This window comes from Calidris pugnax, unplaced genomic scaffold (assembly GCF_001431845.1).
Source record: "Calidris pugnax isolate Ruff unplaced genomic scaffold, ASM143184v1 scaffold470, whole genome shotgun sequence".
In the NCBI taxonomy this organism is placed as follows: Eukaryota; Metazoa; Chordata; class Aves; order Charadriiformes; family Scolopacidae; genus Calidris; species Calidris pugnax.
The window spans coordinates 231,903-249,183 of NW_015092761.1; the positions used below are offsets into that span (position 1 = coordinate 231,903).

Sequence of the window (17,281 nt, forward strand, 5' to 3'; positions counted from 1 at the left end):
TTTTTCTGGAAGGTTCCTGTTGCCAGCACATGCTTGGGGTACTTTGGACCACCTTGCTGACCCCACTCTTCAGCCAGAGCCCAAGATCTCTGATGTGGTGATCTTCAGGTAGAAGACAAAATCTGACCACACACCTGAGAGGATCCTTCCTTGCTGGGAAGGTGGTGAAGGACCCAGTTCTTCACTTTATGGGTCCTTTTTCCATGAATAGGAGCTGCTCTGGGATTCTCTCCCTTTTGCACTGCAACCTGCCTTTGCATCCCGAGATTCTTCTGGAGGAAGCTGTCACAGCTGAAGGAGCTGAAAGAAGCTGGTGGCTTGACGTGAGTCCACCTGCGCACACCCTGCACTGGGTGTTTCCATGCTCTGCAGGAGGCGGAGGATCCCTCTCATCTCTTTTCTCCTGTGACTGTGGCGTGCAGAAGGTTCTGTCTTTGTAGCCATTTCAGTTCCTCTCAGTTGCCCCTTGTTGAACTCATGCTCAGTTTTTCCTCCTGTGGGCTCTTTTCCTTGCCCATTTTGACTTCGCTGCCTTTGCTGTGGACCTCTGTTGCCATTGTGTCACCACTGAAGGTGGTACAGAAAACCTCTGACCCACATCCCAGATGCCACTGATGTCTCAGACAGGACCCACACCAGCACAGTGCCAGTGCTGCTGCTCCTTTGAGTCCTTGGAAAATTCCAGCATTCCTTGCTTGAGTGATGTATGATGGCTTTCTCCAGCCCTGGGGCTGAGAGTCTTCTAATGGACATCGTGACCAGATCCATATGGCTCGACTCTGGCTTCTCCCTCTGTGCTGCTCCACAGGCTCTGAGGCTGCCCTGGGTTCTGTACTCAGCACCAAGACTGAGGAGCAGATGTTTGAGCCAGCCTCCAAGGTAGACTTTGAGCCATTGACCACCCTCTTTGTGCCCAGTGGTCCAGGCTGGTACCTCATACCAATTATTCACACCTTTATGCCCACTTTGCATGGCTGAGACACTTCTCAGATCTGCACCAAGCGTTACATAGCATCCAAAAAGTCATACTGGGATCTATTATGATTATCGTGTGTCTGTGGGACTGCAAGACCAGCTCTGAGGTTTGGATGAGTTCAAAAACATCCTTGCCTAGACTCAAGCACTATGAATGCAGATGTGCACCACCACCTATTCCCGTCAGGAGCATTTTTGAGTTGTGTTGTCTGTATGTCCACTAGTCTTCTGCTTGGCTTCCCCTAGCCTTCATCCCAGCCTCTTGTCTCCTTTGGTGGCCAGGTAAGTATAAATGAAGTGCTCAGGCCTGGGTACCGCGTGCTGCTTAGAAAATAAAGCTTCTTTTTTCACTTTGACTCCTGATACAAATCACAAGCATGGTCATTGCTCTAGGGGTCCAGGGAAAGAAGGAGTGGCTGCTGTGAGGAATAAGAAAAGAAAGCAGCTCTTGAATTTTTCCATTGCATTTCAAGCTGTGCAAATGCTTAGAGAAGAGGATGAAGCACAAACTCCCTCTTCTGGAGACAGATGGGGCCACCACTGTCTCGGGAGTTCCAGCAGAGCTGGATGCCTGGGCCGTGGGTGACTGCCAGGCTGTGGGTGACTAAAAGCTGTTATCTCTGGATAAATCCCAGGTGGAAGGGCTGGGCAGGCCCCACTGCCAGGAGAAAGTTGGCATCTCCAAGTACTTGCCACTTCCAACAGTAAATCTCTGCAGAGACGGTACCTGTGGGTGCAGCTGGGCTCACACACCCAAAAGCAGAGAAAGGCTCAGAAAGTGAGGCGGGTGGGAGGGTTTGATGTCTACAGAAAGCCCTCCTGCTCATGCTACAGGAGACACATTTCTTGCTTGCAAGGCCGTATGGTGTCTGTGTGCGTGACCACATGTGTGCTTGTGTGAGGGCAGACACCAGAGTGATGCTGAAAACCTTTAGAGAAAGTGCTTTGCGTGAGCCTCACATCTTGTTAGGACACCAGACACCTCCTTGTTGGCAAGCATCCCCCATTGTCCTGCCCAGAGCACTTCTGCTCTGTCCTTTCTTGTCCTAGATTTGGTCCATACTTGACCTGAATCAGCCACCTCAGGCAGAAAGACAAGATGCAAAATATGGATGCTTGAATTCTTTCTATGCCTCTGGGAAGAAAGTTTACTTTAGTGGCCGACCATGGGGGCAATTCTCTCCCGAGGGCAGACAGGAGTGCAGCTGTTAGATGGAGACAACCACTGTTCTAGCAATCCGGGTTGTGTTCAGCCAGATTATTCTGAGAAGAGGAGGAGATCCTGCATGATCTGAGGAAAACCGGTTTCTCACCAGATTCAAGATAGACTGAGAACCCCTGTGCTGCAGCCCACCAGTAGCTCCATGGACTGATTACAAGTGATTTTGCTTGAGAAGCTGTTGGGTGTTTCTGAGAAGAAGAGCTTTGGAATGCCCACCAGACGTTTACAGAACCAGCTCTTGAGCCATTCAGTTTATGACCACCTCCAGTCCTGCTGACCCAGGAGATACACTGAACTCTCAGTGCTCCACAGAATGACGATCCAGCAGTGCTGCTCCATGCAAGCAAGCACACCCTGGCCAGCTGAAGGTGCTGTAAGAGAGAAAAATCCCAAAACATGGAGAAACTGTGATGGGTGTGTGACTGGAAGTTGTAGCTCAACCCTCTGTATGGTGCAGACCACGGCTGTTCTGGTTTCCTGCACCAGGATCCTGTTTTTCTTTCTCCTTCATCAACTGGGTTTGAGCTGGAAAAGCAGGAGGGAAGCAAATGAGGAAGGAGGACAGAAATATTCAGGCCCTGGGATTACACGTTATAGTGATGTCCTAAAGACATTTGAATCTGATCCCCATTTCAAGAGGTCAGTGGAAACCATTTTGAAATCCAGCCAGTTCCTGCTTCCTGCAGAAAAGTCAGTGCAGCTGAAGCCACATTTTTGACGGGATCACGCCCACCAGTGTGGGTTTGAATGCAGGGGCATTTCCAACAGGGGGTACTGGGGCCACCCCTTCGCAGCCTGCTGGCTGAGGCTGCACCAGGAAGGGGGTTACTTGGACGGGAGAGGTTCAAGTGTCCCTGGCAAACAGGTTTTCTGATGAGCGATGCAGGAGATGCTCTGTGTCCTCTCCTGAGGTCCCGCGCTTTTCATAGCGTTAAAGCTCAGTGAACAGGGTGCTGCTGTTGCTGCTGTTGCAAGGCCATAGCCTTGTGCTGAGCCAGCAGAAGGGTTTCAGGACTCACCAGACCTTCTCTGAACTCGCCATCGCCTGCCTGGAGCTTTGCTTTGGCTTGTTCAGCTGTAACCCCAATTACCTAATGACAACTTGATCATCTCTTGCTCTGTTTTAGCTCTCCTCAGTTGTGTGCTGTAATGGACTTGTGTATATTTTGTAAGTAACAGCTAGTGATAGTGAGAGGTTCTGTGTGTCCATAACTACCTGTGCTTCTACAGCAGAATGCACCTTGAGGGCTGGAGGCATGGAATGGCAGCAGGGACTGAGGGAGGAGGCACAGGGTGACATCAGGGGCCCCAGGGCCCTAAGTATCTCATCAGTGGTCACCCACTGGTCATCAAAGGAATGTGACTTGGGTGTGGGGGGACTGTTGGGTAAAACAAAGAAAGAGAACAAAGAATAAGCCTCCTGCATCCATCAATCCCACCAAGTACAGTAAATCCAGATGTAACGTGGAGTTAAAAACCAGGGAAGAATGAGCCTGCTAGCAAAGGGGTAAAAATTTCTCCAGTTCCCTACAGCCAACCATAGAGTGAAGAAGAAAAATCCATCAACATCTTTGCTTCTCCCAGGAAGGACTGAAGATGCTGCCACGTGCCGTGGCACCCCACAGCTTCCACCTCAGGCTGGAGGCCCCAAAGAGGTAGAGGAAGGTGAGCAGAGCCCCCAGAAAAAGGGGTCAGTACAAGGAGGTCTGTGAGCATTGACTGGAATTGTACATAACACAGACTATTAGTATATTTGTAACTGAACTAAAACTATTTTTTTGATTCAACTCTCACAACGTTAATGAAACCAACAATAAATCAATGACTTTGTATAAAAGCACGTTTCTTTTTGAGTGCAGCAAAATTTTGAGTGTAAGAAATTAGTAGAAATCCAAGGAACTTGGTTCCTGACTTGCACGAAAAGAGTTGGTAAAAGTTTGAGGGTGGGAATGCTGTGATTAAAAAAAAGAAAGTGTCTCTCTGAAGACTACCTTGTTCTCCTGCGGATCAGCCAAGGTGGCCAGAGAGCATTGGTGGCCTTGAATACCCCTCCCCATTGAGCCGTGCCACTGCCCGTGCTCCAGAGAGAACAAGTGTTTGGGCTTTAAAACCAGATGTCGACTATGCTGAAGCCCCCCAAGACCCTCAGTGCATCCTGCACAGCCAGAAGTTGCCCTCTCTTCTTCCTTGGTGGCTTCCTTTTAGGTGTTGCAGATATGATGGTGACAGCAGGTGAAGGGGGTGCAGAAGGTCTATATGTGGGTGGCCCTGCACCCCCCGCAGTGAATTTGGGTGAGAAAGGGGTGTAGAGGCCGTGGAGAATGGATCAGAGATGAGAAGAGGGATCAGGATGGGTGGTGGGTGGCAGAGAGGGGTCAGAGCAGGCTGGGGGGAGCTCTATGTGCTGCTGCAGGGGCTCTGCCGGGGTGATGGAGTGTTGGGGCTGCTGTGCCCTGAGGACCGAGGGGCCCTTGGAGAGGGCTGGGGATGCTGTGGGTGCAGGGGTGGCATTGGGGTGCAGAGGGATGTGAAGGCGCTGGTGTAGGTGTCACAGGTGGACGAGGGGGCACTGGAGGGCCCTGGTACCCACTGTGCTGGGCTCAGGAGCTCCTGGCTCTCCTCACGACAGGCACAGGCATGTTTCTACCTCTGCCGCCTCCCCATCCCCCCCCACAAGGGCACAGGGCCCCCCTTGGGTCAGGCCAGGAGGGAGAGATGTCACTTGGGAGGGGAAACTGTGCCTAAACCATGGTCTGTCTTGACCTGGGACTGGTGGAAAGATGCTGCTAATGCCTCAGTGCCTCCTGTGGAGGAAGCATTGGGTGGTGCACTGAGACTGAAAAACCTCGCCAAAGGCATGAAAAATGTTATTTGGCTCTTGGAAGTTTTTATTTTTCTTTATATTTCCTGCATTTTTCAGGTAGGAAGGCCAGGGAGAGTGGGACATCACTGAGATGGAGGTTTTTTTCCTTTGTTGAATCCAGGTTTTAATGGTGTCCTGGGTCTGGCAGGGATGGGGTTAACTCTCCCCAGGCTCTAGCAGGGACACAGGTATCCCATCCCATGGGAGCCACGCCCAGGGGTACCCCAGAGCTGCCAGGGAAGGGGAGGGACAGGAGATCACCGGGGGAGTGGAGCGGGTTGGGGTGTCCAGGGTCCGGTCTCTCAGTGCTGTTTTCTTGTTCCCTTTGCTGTTCTGTTAAATTGCCTTTGTCTCAACCCACGAGTTTGGCCTTTTTCTTCCCATTCTCCCCTAACTGCCGGGGCCAGGGGGGCATCCGGTCTGAGAAAGCGGCTGCCACATGGTTCTTTGTTGCTGTCTGAGGCCAAACCACAAAAATGGGAAGAAAAAACCCAAGAACCTAAATCCTGTGGGACAGCCTGTGTGGGAAAATCTCACTGAATTTCACTGAATTTTTTAGAGTTGGAGGGGACCATAGAGATCATCTAGTCCAACTCCCCTGCTGAAGCAGGATTGCCTAGAGCTTGTCAGAGCATGTTACTCAGGAGCATCCAGGGGGGTCTTGAAAATCTCCAAAGAAGGGGACTCCACCCCCTCCCTGGGCAGCCTGTTCCAGGGCTCTGCCACCCTCACTGTGAAGAAGTTTTTTTCTCATATTTGAGTGGAACCTCCTATGTTCCAACTTGTGCCCGTTGCCCCTCGTCCTCTCACTGGCAGCCACTGAAAAGAGTCTGGCTCCCTCCTCCTTCAACCCACCCTTTAGGTACTTATAGGCATTGATAAGGTCTCCCCTCAGCCTTCTCTTCTCCAGGCTAAAGAGTCCCAGCTCTCTCAGTCTTTCTTCATAAGGGAGATGCTCCAATCCTTGAATCACCCACTCTTTGAAGGCACTGCCTTCTTTAGGGCTGGAGAGTCCAGCTCACCAGGAGGCAGTGGGCAGAAGGCGGCAGAGCATCCATGGCCTTGCTCTGACACAGGGTACCGTAAAGGACGAGTTGTCGGAGATGTAGGACACCATGGCACGGGGACAGGGATACAAAGCAGGAGGGAACAATCCTGAAGCTCTAAATGCAAGGACCTTGCAGTGCCCAGCGGGGTCAGGCTCTGGCAGCCCTGCCTGGGAGGGCAGGAAACTGAAACACGTCCCAGATGGGACCCAGGGGTGGTGCCCGGCCAGGAAGCTGCTGTGGCTGAGGGTGGATGGGGCTTTACAGGGGCTTCTCTGGCCAAGGCGGTGGGAGGGGAGAGCAGTTCCTGTCCTGCTGCCCACTCTGGGGAGCTGGAAAACCAATGGCTGGGGCAGAGCTTAGCTGAGCTCTTCTCCACCTACATTTTGGGGTCTGGAAGACCTCAGGACACCCCCCCCCAATCCCTCCCTCTGCCCCACAGCAGGACCTTGGTCTGGACTCAGCCTCCCCAAAGGCTTTTGTCCAAACCTTGGCACCCGACAAACATCTTTTCTTCACCTCAAAGCTGTGACTCCCTGTAGCCCTCACGCTGCTCTTTGCCTTTTGCACCAGGAGATCAGCAGCACATCTCCCCAGCTCCTCTGCAGGTGGAACACCACCAGCAAGCTTTCCTCAGCAGGCAGCAGGACAGGCAAGTGCTCCTCCATCAGCATTCCTGAAACAATCCCAGATTCAGGCTTCCCTTCTCATCCTCTGAGTAACCGTAACTTGGCTCAGTCCGGGCATTTATCACAACACATTTGGCTGCAGCGTAGTTTAGAGATTAAAAGGATGACCACAGGAACTAGTTTTTTCATCTACACCTTTTCAGAGTCACTTCTGTGATGTCTCAAGGCTGTTTTACCTTTTAAGCCATTGTGGCCACACAGGGAGTCCCTCCCTGCACACCAGCGGGTGAATGTCCTGGGAAGCCTTTTTTAATCAAAGGAAAGATGGGACGAATCCAGAAACTGACACCGATGGGAACCAGGGAGCAGGACCCAGGGTTCCCCCCGGGGAGAGCTCTCCATCCCCCTCTGCCACTCGCCGCCGGGCAAGGGGAGGTTTGGCTGCATGGGGATCTCTGCCCGTGCCCCCCACATACAGCCCCACGTCTGGCAGCCACCACTGCCAGGAGCTCAGCCCTGGAAAATGCAAAGGATTTGGGCACCAACCGTGGCCTTTGGAGGGGACACTGACCTGAGGAACAGGGTTTGCAGGAGAACAAAGCAAAACCAAAGCCAACAGAAGAAAAAGCCTTCAGGAAGAGGAGACTCCGGCTGGCTGGTTTAGAAATCCTCCAGGAGAATTTGTGGAAGAAATAATGCTGCTCTTGCAAGGACTGTGGCTGCCCCATGGGACGGATCTGGTTCCAAATGGTGGCAGCCGGGAGAGCTGAGGGTACCCCAGCTGGAAAAATCAAACAGCAAACCTCCAACAGACGAGTGGCAAGACAAAGGGGTTTTTAATAATCAAGGTGTTGCTGGTAACATAGGTAAGGAAATGTGCTTGCTTACAGGTTTGAAGCTGACAGCATCCCTTTAAATAAGGAAATACATTTGCTGAGAGGAGAAAGTTACCTGGAAAGCCCTGTACATGACGCAGTGTGGCAGCTAACACTACTCTGTTTCAAGTGCTATTAATATTCTCCACAGACTGGCTTCAAAAAATCTCTCACTTAGAAAAAGAAATTCTTTAAAAAAAAATGCAACCTGTGATTGTCTATCCTAGCAGTGCACGGTGACCGTTTGTACAATAGAAAAGTGGTGCTTTAAATAGTGAGTTGAAAGCTCCTGCCACATGCTTTACACAGCATGCAGCAACGCCAGGAGCGGGCGGCGCGGCCGGGGCTGCCGAGCATCCCGGGGGGAACCCCAAGGGCTGGGCTGCCCCTCGCCCCGCGCCCCCTCCCCAGCCGCTGCCTCTCCATGTGCTGTGCTTCCAGTAACACAAATATTAAATATGCTCAGTCTGTAAATAGTTTAACAATCTTTGTCAGCAACAATATTTACTTTGGCAAAACCAGAATTGCAAAGAAGTAGACGTGTCCGTCAGTCTGCAGCAAGTTCTTTGGTGGAAGCCAAGAAGTGAAGCAAAGGCTCCTTCTCGCTAGAGCCCGAGGAAGTATATTGCACAGAGACTCACAGGAGAAATGCTGGTGACTTCAGAAGGGAGGCATCACTGCAGGAGAGCATCCATCTCTGCCGGCTTCGGGAGAACTAGCTCCTCCAGGCTCAGTGATTCACAGCAGTTCTCCGATGGCCTTGCTCTGGGCTGAGCGAACAGTGACGCTGGAGTAAACTTGGGAAGAAGGGGATGACTGCTGGGGTTGGAGGAGGCATGGGAAGGATGGAGGGATGGACGGCAGAGAAGAGGAGGCAACAAAAGCAGACACTTGCACAACACCACAGCCACTCAAGGGCCCGCTTGGCCCTGCCCCAGGGGCAGATCACTGAGTGCCCCTTTCTGGCTCCCTCTGCTCCAGGTCACGCAAGGTGGTGGAGATCCATCCTGACCTTTGGCAGCCCCTGCCAAAGCCTGGCTGCATTTTGCATACGACTTGCTCCTACCTTGGACCAAAACACATTACACATCTCTTCCTCTGTACCGTACTAGCTGGAACATGGCAGTCCACCGGGATGCCACATCCCTTCAAAACCTGAACCTACAGCCTGAGCAGCTGCCTCCAACATCCAGAGCTCTCTGCTCCCAGGTGACAGGCTTCAGCCTCCTGACTGCAGCCAGGAGAGCTCCTGGGCTTTCAGGCCTCCAGGCACTGGGAAAACACAACAAGATGCCACCACGAATGTGGTGGTCTCCATCTCTCATCCACCTGGAGCAGAGCTGGGCAGGGACTGGGCAACACAGCTTTGGGGGCAGGAGGAAGGATGCCTGGTGAGCCTGGCTGTATGAAGTGTGCTTGTCACCCTGGCCAGGCACAGCCTCCCGGCTCCCACAGCCCTGGCCTGGGCATGGCCAAGATGTGCCCGGGGCTGGATGGGCAGGAGGGCAGCAACAGGCTTCCTGCTCCATGATTTCCCATTGCCACCCAGGTGAGGTCTCCTCACCACACAGTTTTGTCATGAGCTGCTCCAGTTCTCACGAGAGTGACTGCTAAAACTGGGGGTGGAGGGAAAGAGAAAAGAAACAAAACTGAAGTTCTTGTCAATCTAAAGAAGTGTCGTTAAAGGCACTGGTGTCGTCTGTGGGGATGTGACAATGGAGGAAAACCAAAGTACCAGAGCTGTTGTACTATCAATTTGCAGTAACTGGAAATTCAAAGAAGTTTATATCCTGGGAAAATGGCTCCACTTTTCCCTGGACATGGCACATTAGCCCTGCGTGTCCTCTGGCATGACAGAAACATTGCTTGCTGAGGGGTTACAGTACCCTGCCTCCACCACCCACCCTTTCACCACTGCTGAAGGTGCAGGTCCATGCTGGTGTTTAGATTGAGATCGGTAACATCTAGGAAATCGATGTTGAAGATGCTGGGACCCGTGGGGGTGAGCGAGCCAAAGCCGGTGGCAGAGCTGGGGGGGGTGAGGTCCAGCCACTCCATTGTTTCCCACGGAGATTCAGTGAAACTCATTTGTAAACCGGAGCCGTCGGCAGGGGAAGGGGAGAGCTGGGTTTCCATGGGCGAGAGGGGAGTCTGTAAAATCTCCTGGGAGGTGAGCAGTTCATCTGCGGCTTTGCCGGAGAACCCCTCCATCATCCCTTCAAAGTGGGACTCTTCTCCCCCCATCTTCAGGAGGGCGATTTCACTGACCCTCCCCAGGGGGCTGTGGGCATTGAGCAGGACCTCAAGGTGGGCATCGCTGCTGCCCGGACAGTGCTCGAAGGAGAGCTGGGCCGAAGAGACCTGCTCGAAGGGGGCAGATGACTTTGGGAGAGGAGCACTGGAGTTCCCTGTAGACACTGTTATCTGAGGTACTTTCTGGAGGCAGGACCGATCTTCTTTGGCATTGGCTGGCATTTCTGTCAACAAATGAAAGAGGTTTGAGGCGTTCCACCACTGCTGGGCACAGAGGCACCACCACAGCCCCCCCACTGGGCTCTGGGGCATGCTTACAGAGACCTGCTCCCCACTCAATCCCCTCGGCACTGCTTGCCCACCCTCCCTGTAGGAGGCTGCACACATTCCTGCTTTCTGACCTCGAGTTCCCTGGTTTTGGACACAGTCCCCGGGGCATAAGCACTGTCCCCACGGGCTGGGCACAGGCAAGGGCACAGGCAGCAGTTTGCACAGGGGAGGGCACGTGCTCTAGGCAGGAGGTGGCACTGGGGACAGTGGGGGACACAGGGGACTCTGTGTGGGGAGGTGGTGGCAGTGCTGTGTGTAGGGCTGCCACCCCACCATCCTTCTCTCTGCACAGTCTGCAGAGGTGATAACCAAGCCTGGACCACCCCAACAGGACTGCCCAAGCAGGAGCAAGCTCCAGGAGGGCAAATATGCTTCTGGATTCAATCTCAGTGGCTGCTGGCACAGGGAGGGCAAATGAAAGCTGTCCTCAACTCAGGCAGTGCTGCTGGGCTGCACAGAGTGAACCGAGCCCTACGGACCAACGCTGGCATGGAGGGGAAGCCCTGGAGGGGAACGGGGAAGCAGTGCGTACCTCCACTCTCAATCAGCACGTCCAGGAGCTCATCCATCTGCTGACTTCGTGTCATCTGCTGCAGCAAACGACAAAGAGGAGAGTAGAGGGCGTTAGGAGGAGAGTCCCTCCGGCCACAAGCCAGGTAGGTGGCTCTAGACCCACAAGTGGCTTTCTCCCATGCAGGAGAGATGCCACTCCAACATGGGACTGGCAGCGGCTTCCAGCTGAGCACTGTAGAGCCCTGGGACAAGCACAGCAGATTTGGGGAGCATGGCGCCAGGTTCCCCCGCCCTGCCACTGACCCGCTGCTCACTGGCCACTTGGGAGTGGTCTTCCCAGGTCCATCATGACACACTGGCTTTTTTGGACCCAGCACCTTGCCCTGAGTTGTGCCTCCTTCCACTCCCTGCAGCTCCCTGGGGGCAATGCATTGTCATCCTCCTCTCCCTAACTGGAGACTGGAAGTACTTTCTGCATGCCTTCCTGCCAGCCAACATAAGCCCATTTTTATCAGCATCACTCCGTTTTCCTAAAGGCACCATCACGACTAGCACTGAGGCTGCTGATGGAATCTCACAAGACGTAAGGGGTTTGTGGGTGATGGAGACAGCCCCCCACCATGGGAAGGTCACTCCAGGGTAACGCTACAGGCGGCAGATGGCATGGAGCAGGACACTTTGCTCACGGAATAAAGAAGGGAGATGAGGCTTCCTGGTGATGTGGGAATGCTCAAGAGTCTGTTTCTCACATGGCAATGAGCACCCCAAACAGGAGTACACCCAAGCCCTGGGGTATTTGTGTGTGTGGTCAGGACCCCAGGGTGGAGGGGTGCCTTTCATCAGCACAGAAGATGCAATCCCATCCAGCGTGGTGTCTTACTGCTTTGTGGCACTTTCAGCAAATAACTCTTCAAGAAAAGCCCATTCCTTATGAAAACAGGTCTGTTCTACCCAGAGACCCCCATAACGGCTTGTAACTCCTGCAGATGAGTTTCAGTAACCACAAAAGAACACTCTGCGCAGTACTAGCCCTATAGAAAATAAAAATCATGCAGTTACCTGCTTTACTGCATCCTCATAGGGTGGAGGCTGCTTTCCCTCTGAGAGGGCTGGGCTTGACTTAGAAAAACTTGGGGATGGAATAGAAAACTTTTGACCTGCCTGTGTAGCCATCTGCGGGGGGGAGATACAGGGAAACGGAGTCAATGCACAGGGAGGCACGGCGGGAGGCTCAGCCCTCTCACCCGTGTTGAAGCCAGAGTAGTACCAGGGAAACTAATGATTTTGTGGGTCAAATCAGCTCGAAGTTTCTGGCCTCCAGGCAGGAGAAAGGGAGGTTAAAGAGCTCTGTCAGCCCAGCTCTGAGACCCCGGGCCAGGCTGGCCTCTGGCTGCTGCCTGAGCATGGGCATGATGCCACAGAGCACCCTGGTGCTTGGTCCAGTCATGAACGTGCAGAGCAAGGGGCAGAGGGAAATGGTTTGCAGCCAGCTGGTGATGCAGCACTGCCAGCCCCTCTGCAGGGGACTCTCTCCATCACCACCTCCCCGGGGACATCTCACAGCCCCCAGCCCAGGGAAGACCACTCAGAAGAGCCACTGCCAGGTCAGCACCTAGGCTTCCCTGTGCTAGTGCCAAACATCTGCACTTAGTGCCAGCCTTCTGCCAGTCCTCTCTTCCAGGAGGGACCTCACCTGACAGTCCAGTGCCTGCCAGATGCTGTTCCTGTTGCCTCTAGGCCCTTGAGCCCTTCCCCACCACCTGGCTGCAGCTGCCTTGTCCCATGAGAGCCAGCACCAGGGGACGCAGCATGGGTGCAGCCCTGGCAGGTGGACTAGATCCAGAAGTGGATTCAGGGGAGTGTTGGGGCCACTTGGCCTGGCCGTGCACATCCTGGCCACATTTCTGTAGAGGGCGGCTGAGAGGAACGGTATCCCTGGCTTGGGAGGACAGCACTCCAATGCTGGGCACAGAGAGGGAGCTGTCACTGAAGAAGGACCCTGCCCCCTGGGAGCCCCTTGCAGGCAGCAGAGCAATGTCAAGGATGGGTGGTGTCACAGCCGGGATGAACTGCAGGACACCATGGGGCCTTCTCCTCTGTGTGTCCGTCGCACTTGGGCAGTGAAGAAGGAGCTGGAGACGCCCCCAAGGTGTCGCTGCTCCATGTTGATGTTTGACTGCTGCCTGGTCACCCAGAGCAGCCCCAGCCCCACTGCCTCTCTTGGAGTATTGCCCGAGTCCCACTGCCTGTTGTACCCACAGCTCTGCCCCATCACTCTGCTCACCTCTACAGCTCTGTGCTGAGGTCACCCGCTGCATCCTACTACCCATCGCATCCCCTGCTCTCTGCCCCACTGCCCAGCTCACCCACAGCACGGCTCCCCATTCCCATTTCACCCCAGCAGCCAGCCCCACTGCCTACCTCCCTCCGACAGCACTGCCTGTCCCACTGGCAGCACTCTGTCCCTGTGCCCCTCTCACTGGTCCCCGTTGCCCATCGCACTGGCAGTGCTGTGTGCCAACTGCACGTGTCACCTATCCCACCGCTCTATGAATGGCTTAGAGACAACACTGAGTCCCACCTTCTGCCACCTCGCAGCACTGTACCCCACTGCCCAGCGCCCGCTGCACACAGTGTGCTAACTGCAGGAATGAGATTCCCACGTGGAAAATCACATTTCATCTTGGAGAAAACCTCTTGCAGGGCTCCAGGCTAGGGTCAGAGTGGATGGAGCTGCCTGGCAGAAAAGGACCTGGGGGTGCTGGTCGACAGGGGCCGAATATGAGCCAGCAGTGTGCCCAGGTGGCCAAGAAGGCCAACAGCATCCTGGCCTGTATCAGCAATAGTGTGGCCAGCAGGACTGGGGCAGTGACTGTCCCCCTGTGCTGGGCACTGGTGAGGCCCCACCTCAAGTGCTGTGTCCAGTTCTGGGCCCCTCATGCCAAGAAAGACATTGAGGGGCTGGAGCGGGTCCAGAAAAGAGCAACAGAGCTGGTGAGGGGTCTGGAGCACAAGTCTTGTGAGGAGAGGCTGAGGGAGCTGGGGATGTCCAGCCTGGAGAAAAGGAGGCTGAGGGGAGACCTTCTGGCTCTCTCCAACTCCCTGAAAGGAGGGTGTAGCCAGGGGGGGGTCGGTCTCTTCTCCCAAGGGACAGGCGATGGGACAAGAGGAAACAGCCTCAAGTTGCGCCAGAGGAGGTTTAGGATGAATATTGGGAACAATTTCTTCACTGAAAGGGCTGTCAAGCCTTGGAAGAGGCTGCTCAGAGCAGTGGTGGAGTCACCATCCCTGGGGGTGTTTAAAAGCTGGGCAGATGTGGTGCTGAGGGACATGGGTTAGTGGTAGTTTTGTCAGTGTTAGGTTGATGGTTGGACTTGATGATCTGAAAGGTCCCTTCAAACCAAGACAATTTTATGATTCTGTGATTTGTGAGCTGCCCTGTTTGAGTGCTGGGTGTTTGGCAGTGGCTGTTGCTCTGCTGTGCGGCTGTTGTGCGCTCAGCAAGCACTTGCGGTACATTGTCCCTGAATGTGGAGTGCATGCCCTGCACCACTGTCTGTGTTTTATGGACTGTATGGTCGGTGTTGCTGCTGCCTGGGAAACACTGGGAGGGTGCTGGGATGAATTTGGGCTGTGATCAGCAGCACCTTGTGCTGGTTTTGTGCGTTGGCAGCATCTGCCCTCTCCAAGCTCTTGTACCTCTCCAGGCAGTGAGTGAGGAGAGGTGGATGTTGAAGGGATAACGTTCTGCTGTGCTGGTTTCCTGGTGGGGAGGCACAAGCTCTATCTTATTGCAGACCCCAGTTGCAAGCCCTGCTATTTCATCCCAAGAAAAGACTTGCCATATGACCGGGGTAACTGCCCTCCTTCAACCCAGTGCTCAAAATCCCCCACATACTTCTAGAAGCCACAATAGCGCAGCAAGATCTTAGAATCATAGACTGGGTTGGGTTGGAAGAGACCTTAAAGCCCATCCAGTCCCACCCCCTGGGCAGGGACACCTCCCACCACACCAGGTTGCTCCAAGCCCCCTCCAACCTGGTCTTGAACCCCTCCAGGGATGGGGCAGCCACAGCTTCTCTGGGCAACCTGGGCCACGCTCTCACTCACAGTGAAAAACTTCTTTCTAATATCTAATCTAAACCTCCTATCTTTTGGTTTAAACCATTACCCCTTGTCGCATCACCCCACTCCCTGATCAAGAGTCCCTCCCCAGCTTTCCTGTCACCCCTTTAGGTACTGGAAGGTGAAAAGCCCTGCAACACTGCAGCGGGACTCTCCCAGGGGCGTAGGAAGCTGTGCCAGGGCTCTCCCAGGGGCTGAGGGATCTGTGCCGGTGCTTCCCTGCTGTGGACAGAGCTTTGCCAGGGCTCCATGGGGCAGAGGGATCTGTGCCAGGGCTACCCTATGGTGGTGGGAGTTGGGCCAGGGCTCAGTTGGGCAGGGGAAGCTGTGCCCAATTCTCCCCCAGGGGCACAGAAAGCTGTGCCAAGGCCTCCCCCTGAGGGGAGAGGCAGCCAAGTTAGGGCTCCTTTAGGGCAGAAGCTGTGCCAATGCTCATCCAGGGCAGAGGGAGCTGTGCCAGTGCTTAACCAGGGGCAGATGGAGCTGGGCTAGGTCTCCCCAGGGCAGAGGGACCTGTGCCAGGCCTCCATGTGGCAGAGGATGCTGAACCAGGGCTCTCCCAGGAGCAGAGCAAGCTGTGCTGGGGTCCTCTGGGGAAGATGGGAGTGGTGCCAGGGCACCCCCAGGGCAGCAGGAGCCGTGCCAGAGCTCCATGAGGCACGGGAGTGCTGCTGTCACCCCCAAAGCAATTAGATGTGATGGCAGCAGGGAACTCCAGGAGATGCCCTGCAGAGGACCCCGAGGTGCCACCAGCTTCTAACCCGTTGTCCACCTGGGCTATTCTCTGCCTTTTCAGGCAGCTCACCTGCTGCTGCGGCCCCCTGGGTACCCACCCTGAGTGCCAGCAGTCCCAGTCCAATAGGAAAGGACTCAGACTGGGATGTTTGACTGATTGCCCATAGACACCAGCGCATTAACTACTACCATGCCATTGGGGGTGCTCTCCACTTACCGATGCTGTGCGAAGGCAACTGTTGGTCTGGGGGGACCCACTGCGCCCTTCTGCCTGCGAGCCGGGAGACACCGAGAGGAGATAGTGGCTGTTGGGGGACGGTGGCAGGCTGATGTGCTGGGGGCTCTTTGCAGCTCCGAGTGGAGAGTGCTGGGGGGAGCACTGTGGGCTCAGGAATGTTGAGGAGGAGATGGTGCTTTGCCCTGCAGGCTCCAAGCAGTGGCTATTTACAATGTGAGGCAGCTGCGGCACCCCACAGTTACTTAACTTATCCGAGCTGCTGGCTTGGCCTTTCAAGGCAGTTTGTTTGGATGCAAATGGACAGCTGGACACCACATTTTCTTGCTTGATGGGGACACCAAAGAAATGCTGAGCAGGCTGATGCTTCTCCTCAAGGCCATTGCTTCTCTTTCGCTTCTGGAGCTGCATCCGTAGCTCTTCCACCTGCCTCTGCTCTTGCTGCAGCTTCCATGTCAGTTCATTGATGACCTTCTGTTTCTCCACCAGCATCTTGTCTTTCTCTGTGTCAATCCCTTCCAGCTCCAGCTGGATGCTCCCTCCATTCATGCTGCCCATGAGGCTTTCTTCGGCACTGCCATGAACAGGAGATGGCTGGAGACCAAACTGCGGAGAAGACATGGGCCCGTCATTGAATGTGTCTGGCAAGGAGCCGCTCACAGAGAGGTCAGAGGAGGCTGGAGAGATGGGTGGGGTAGAGCTGGTGCTGCCAAAATGGTAGAAGCCATTTGATAACATGCTGGTGGAGGACTGTGACTGGTAACTCGACAGCGTGCTTGTTGGAGTGACTGGGAAGGTGACAGTGGTGATCTCACTGAAGTTTGGCACCGCGTTGCTGCTGCACTCCTGGAAGGGCCGCAGCCGTTCCATCAGTGCTGTTTTGGTACCTGACACCGGCAGGCCTCGTATTCGGAGCTGCTGTCTCAGTTCTGACACCTAGAAGGAAAGTCACCAATGATCAGTCCCAATGGTAGATGAGCCCTTTAGAAACCCAACATTTCTAGCAAGCAGTCTCAGATCACAGGCTCTCAGCTTCCTGCTTTAAGGTCTACCCCCCACAGGTGCTCATTGTCTCACCTGCAGTCACCAGGGTCTCCATGCACAGCCCTGACTGCACGTCCTGCAGGACCTCGACTTTCCTAATAGGAAAACCTTCCTTCTTCCTCCAGGAACCATGACTGCACTTTATGAATCAGCAGTGGTCCTTGGGTCATGAAGGTATCTCAAGATTCCCTTCCTAGCACTAGGTTGCCGCATGAGCAGAGGACTTTCATACAGACCGGGAACTAGCTGATGGCATCCTCTAGCTCAGAGAATGCGGCCACATACCTTGGAGCCAGAGACTCCATGTCCAAGCATCTGCACACAGTTCAGGCATCTGAGCTGGGGCATTGCTATGGCCAAACTCAAGTTATTTCTACCTCACCTTACTTCTTTCCCTAATAACAAGTATTGCCCCCAGGGGTCTCCGAAAAAAGAC

The 17,281-nt window shown here is 54.4% G+C and overlaps 1 protein-coding gene across 8 annotated transcripts in view; it reads right to left on the reverse strand.

Annotated features, from left to right (window-relative positions):
- Positions 1–7,559: 7,559 nt before the first annotated feature.
- Positions 7,560–17,281, reverse strand: part of MYOCD (myocardin) — a 290,754-nt gene continuing 281,032 nt past the window's right edge. For 5 of the 8 annotated variants that reach the window (XM_014962675.1, XM_014962674.1, XM_014962676.1 and 2 more), the window contains 4 exons: positions 15,784–16,737; positions 11,766–11,879; positions 10,726–10,783; positions 7,560–10,087 (listed from right to left, as the gene is read on the reverse strand). In XM_014962675.1, the coding sequence (XP_014818161.1) occupies positions 9,519–10,087; positions 10,726–10,783; positions 11,766–11,879; positions 15,784–16,737 (1,695 nt within the window). In that variant the 3' untranslated portion in view covers positions 7,560–9,518. The remainder of the gene's footprint in view (positions 10,088–10,725; positions 10,784–11,765; positions 11,880–15,783; positions 16,738–17,281) is intronic. The other 3 variants (XM_014962678.1, XM_014962680.1, XM_014962679.1) reach the window with 2 other exon arrangements.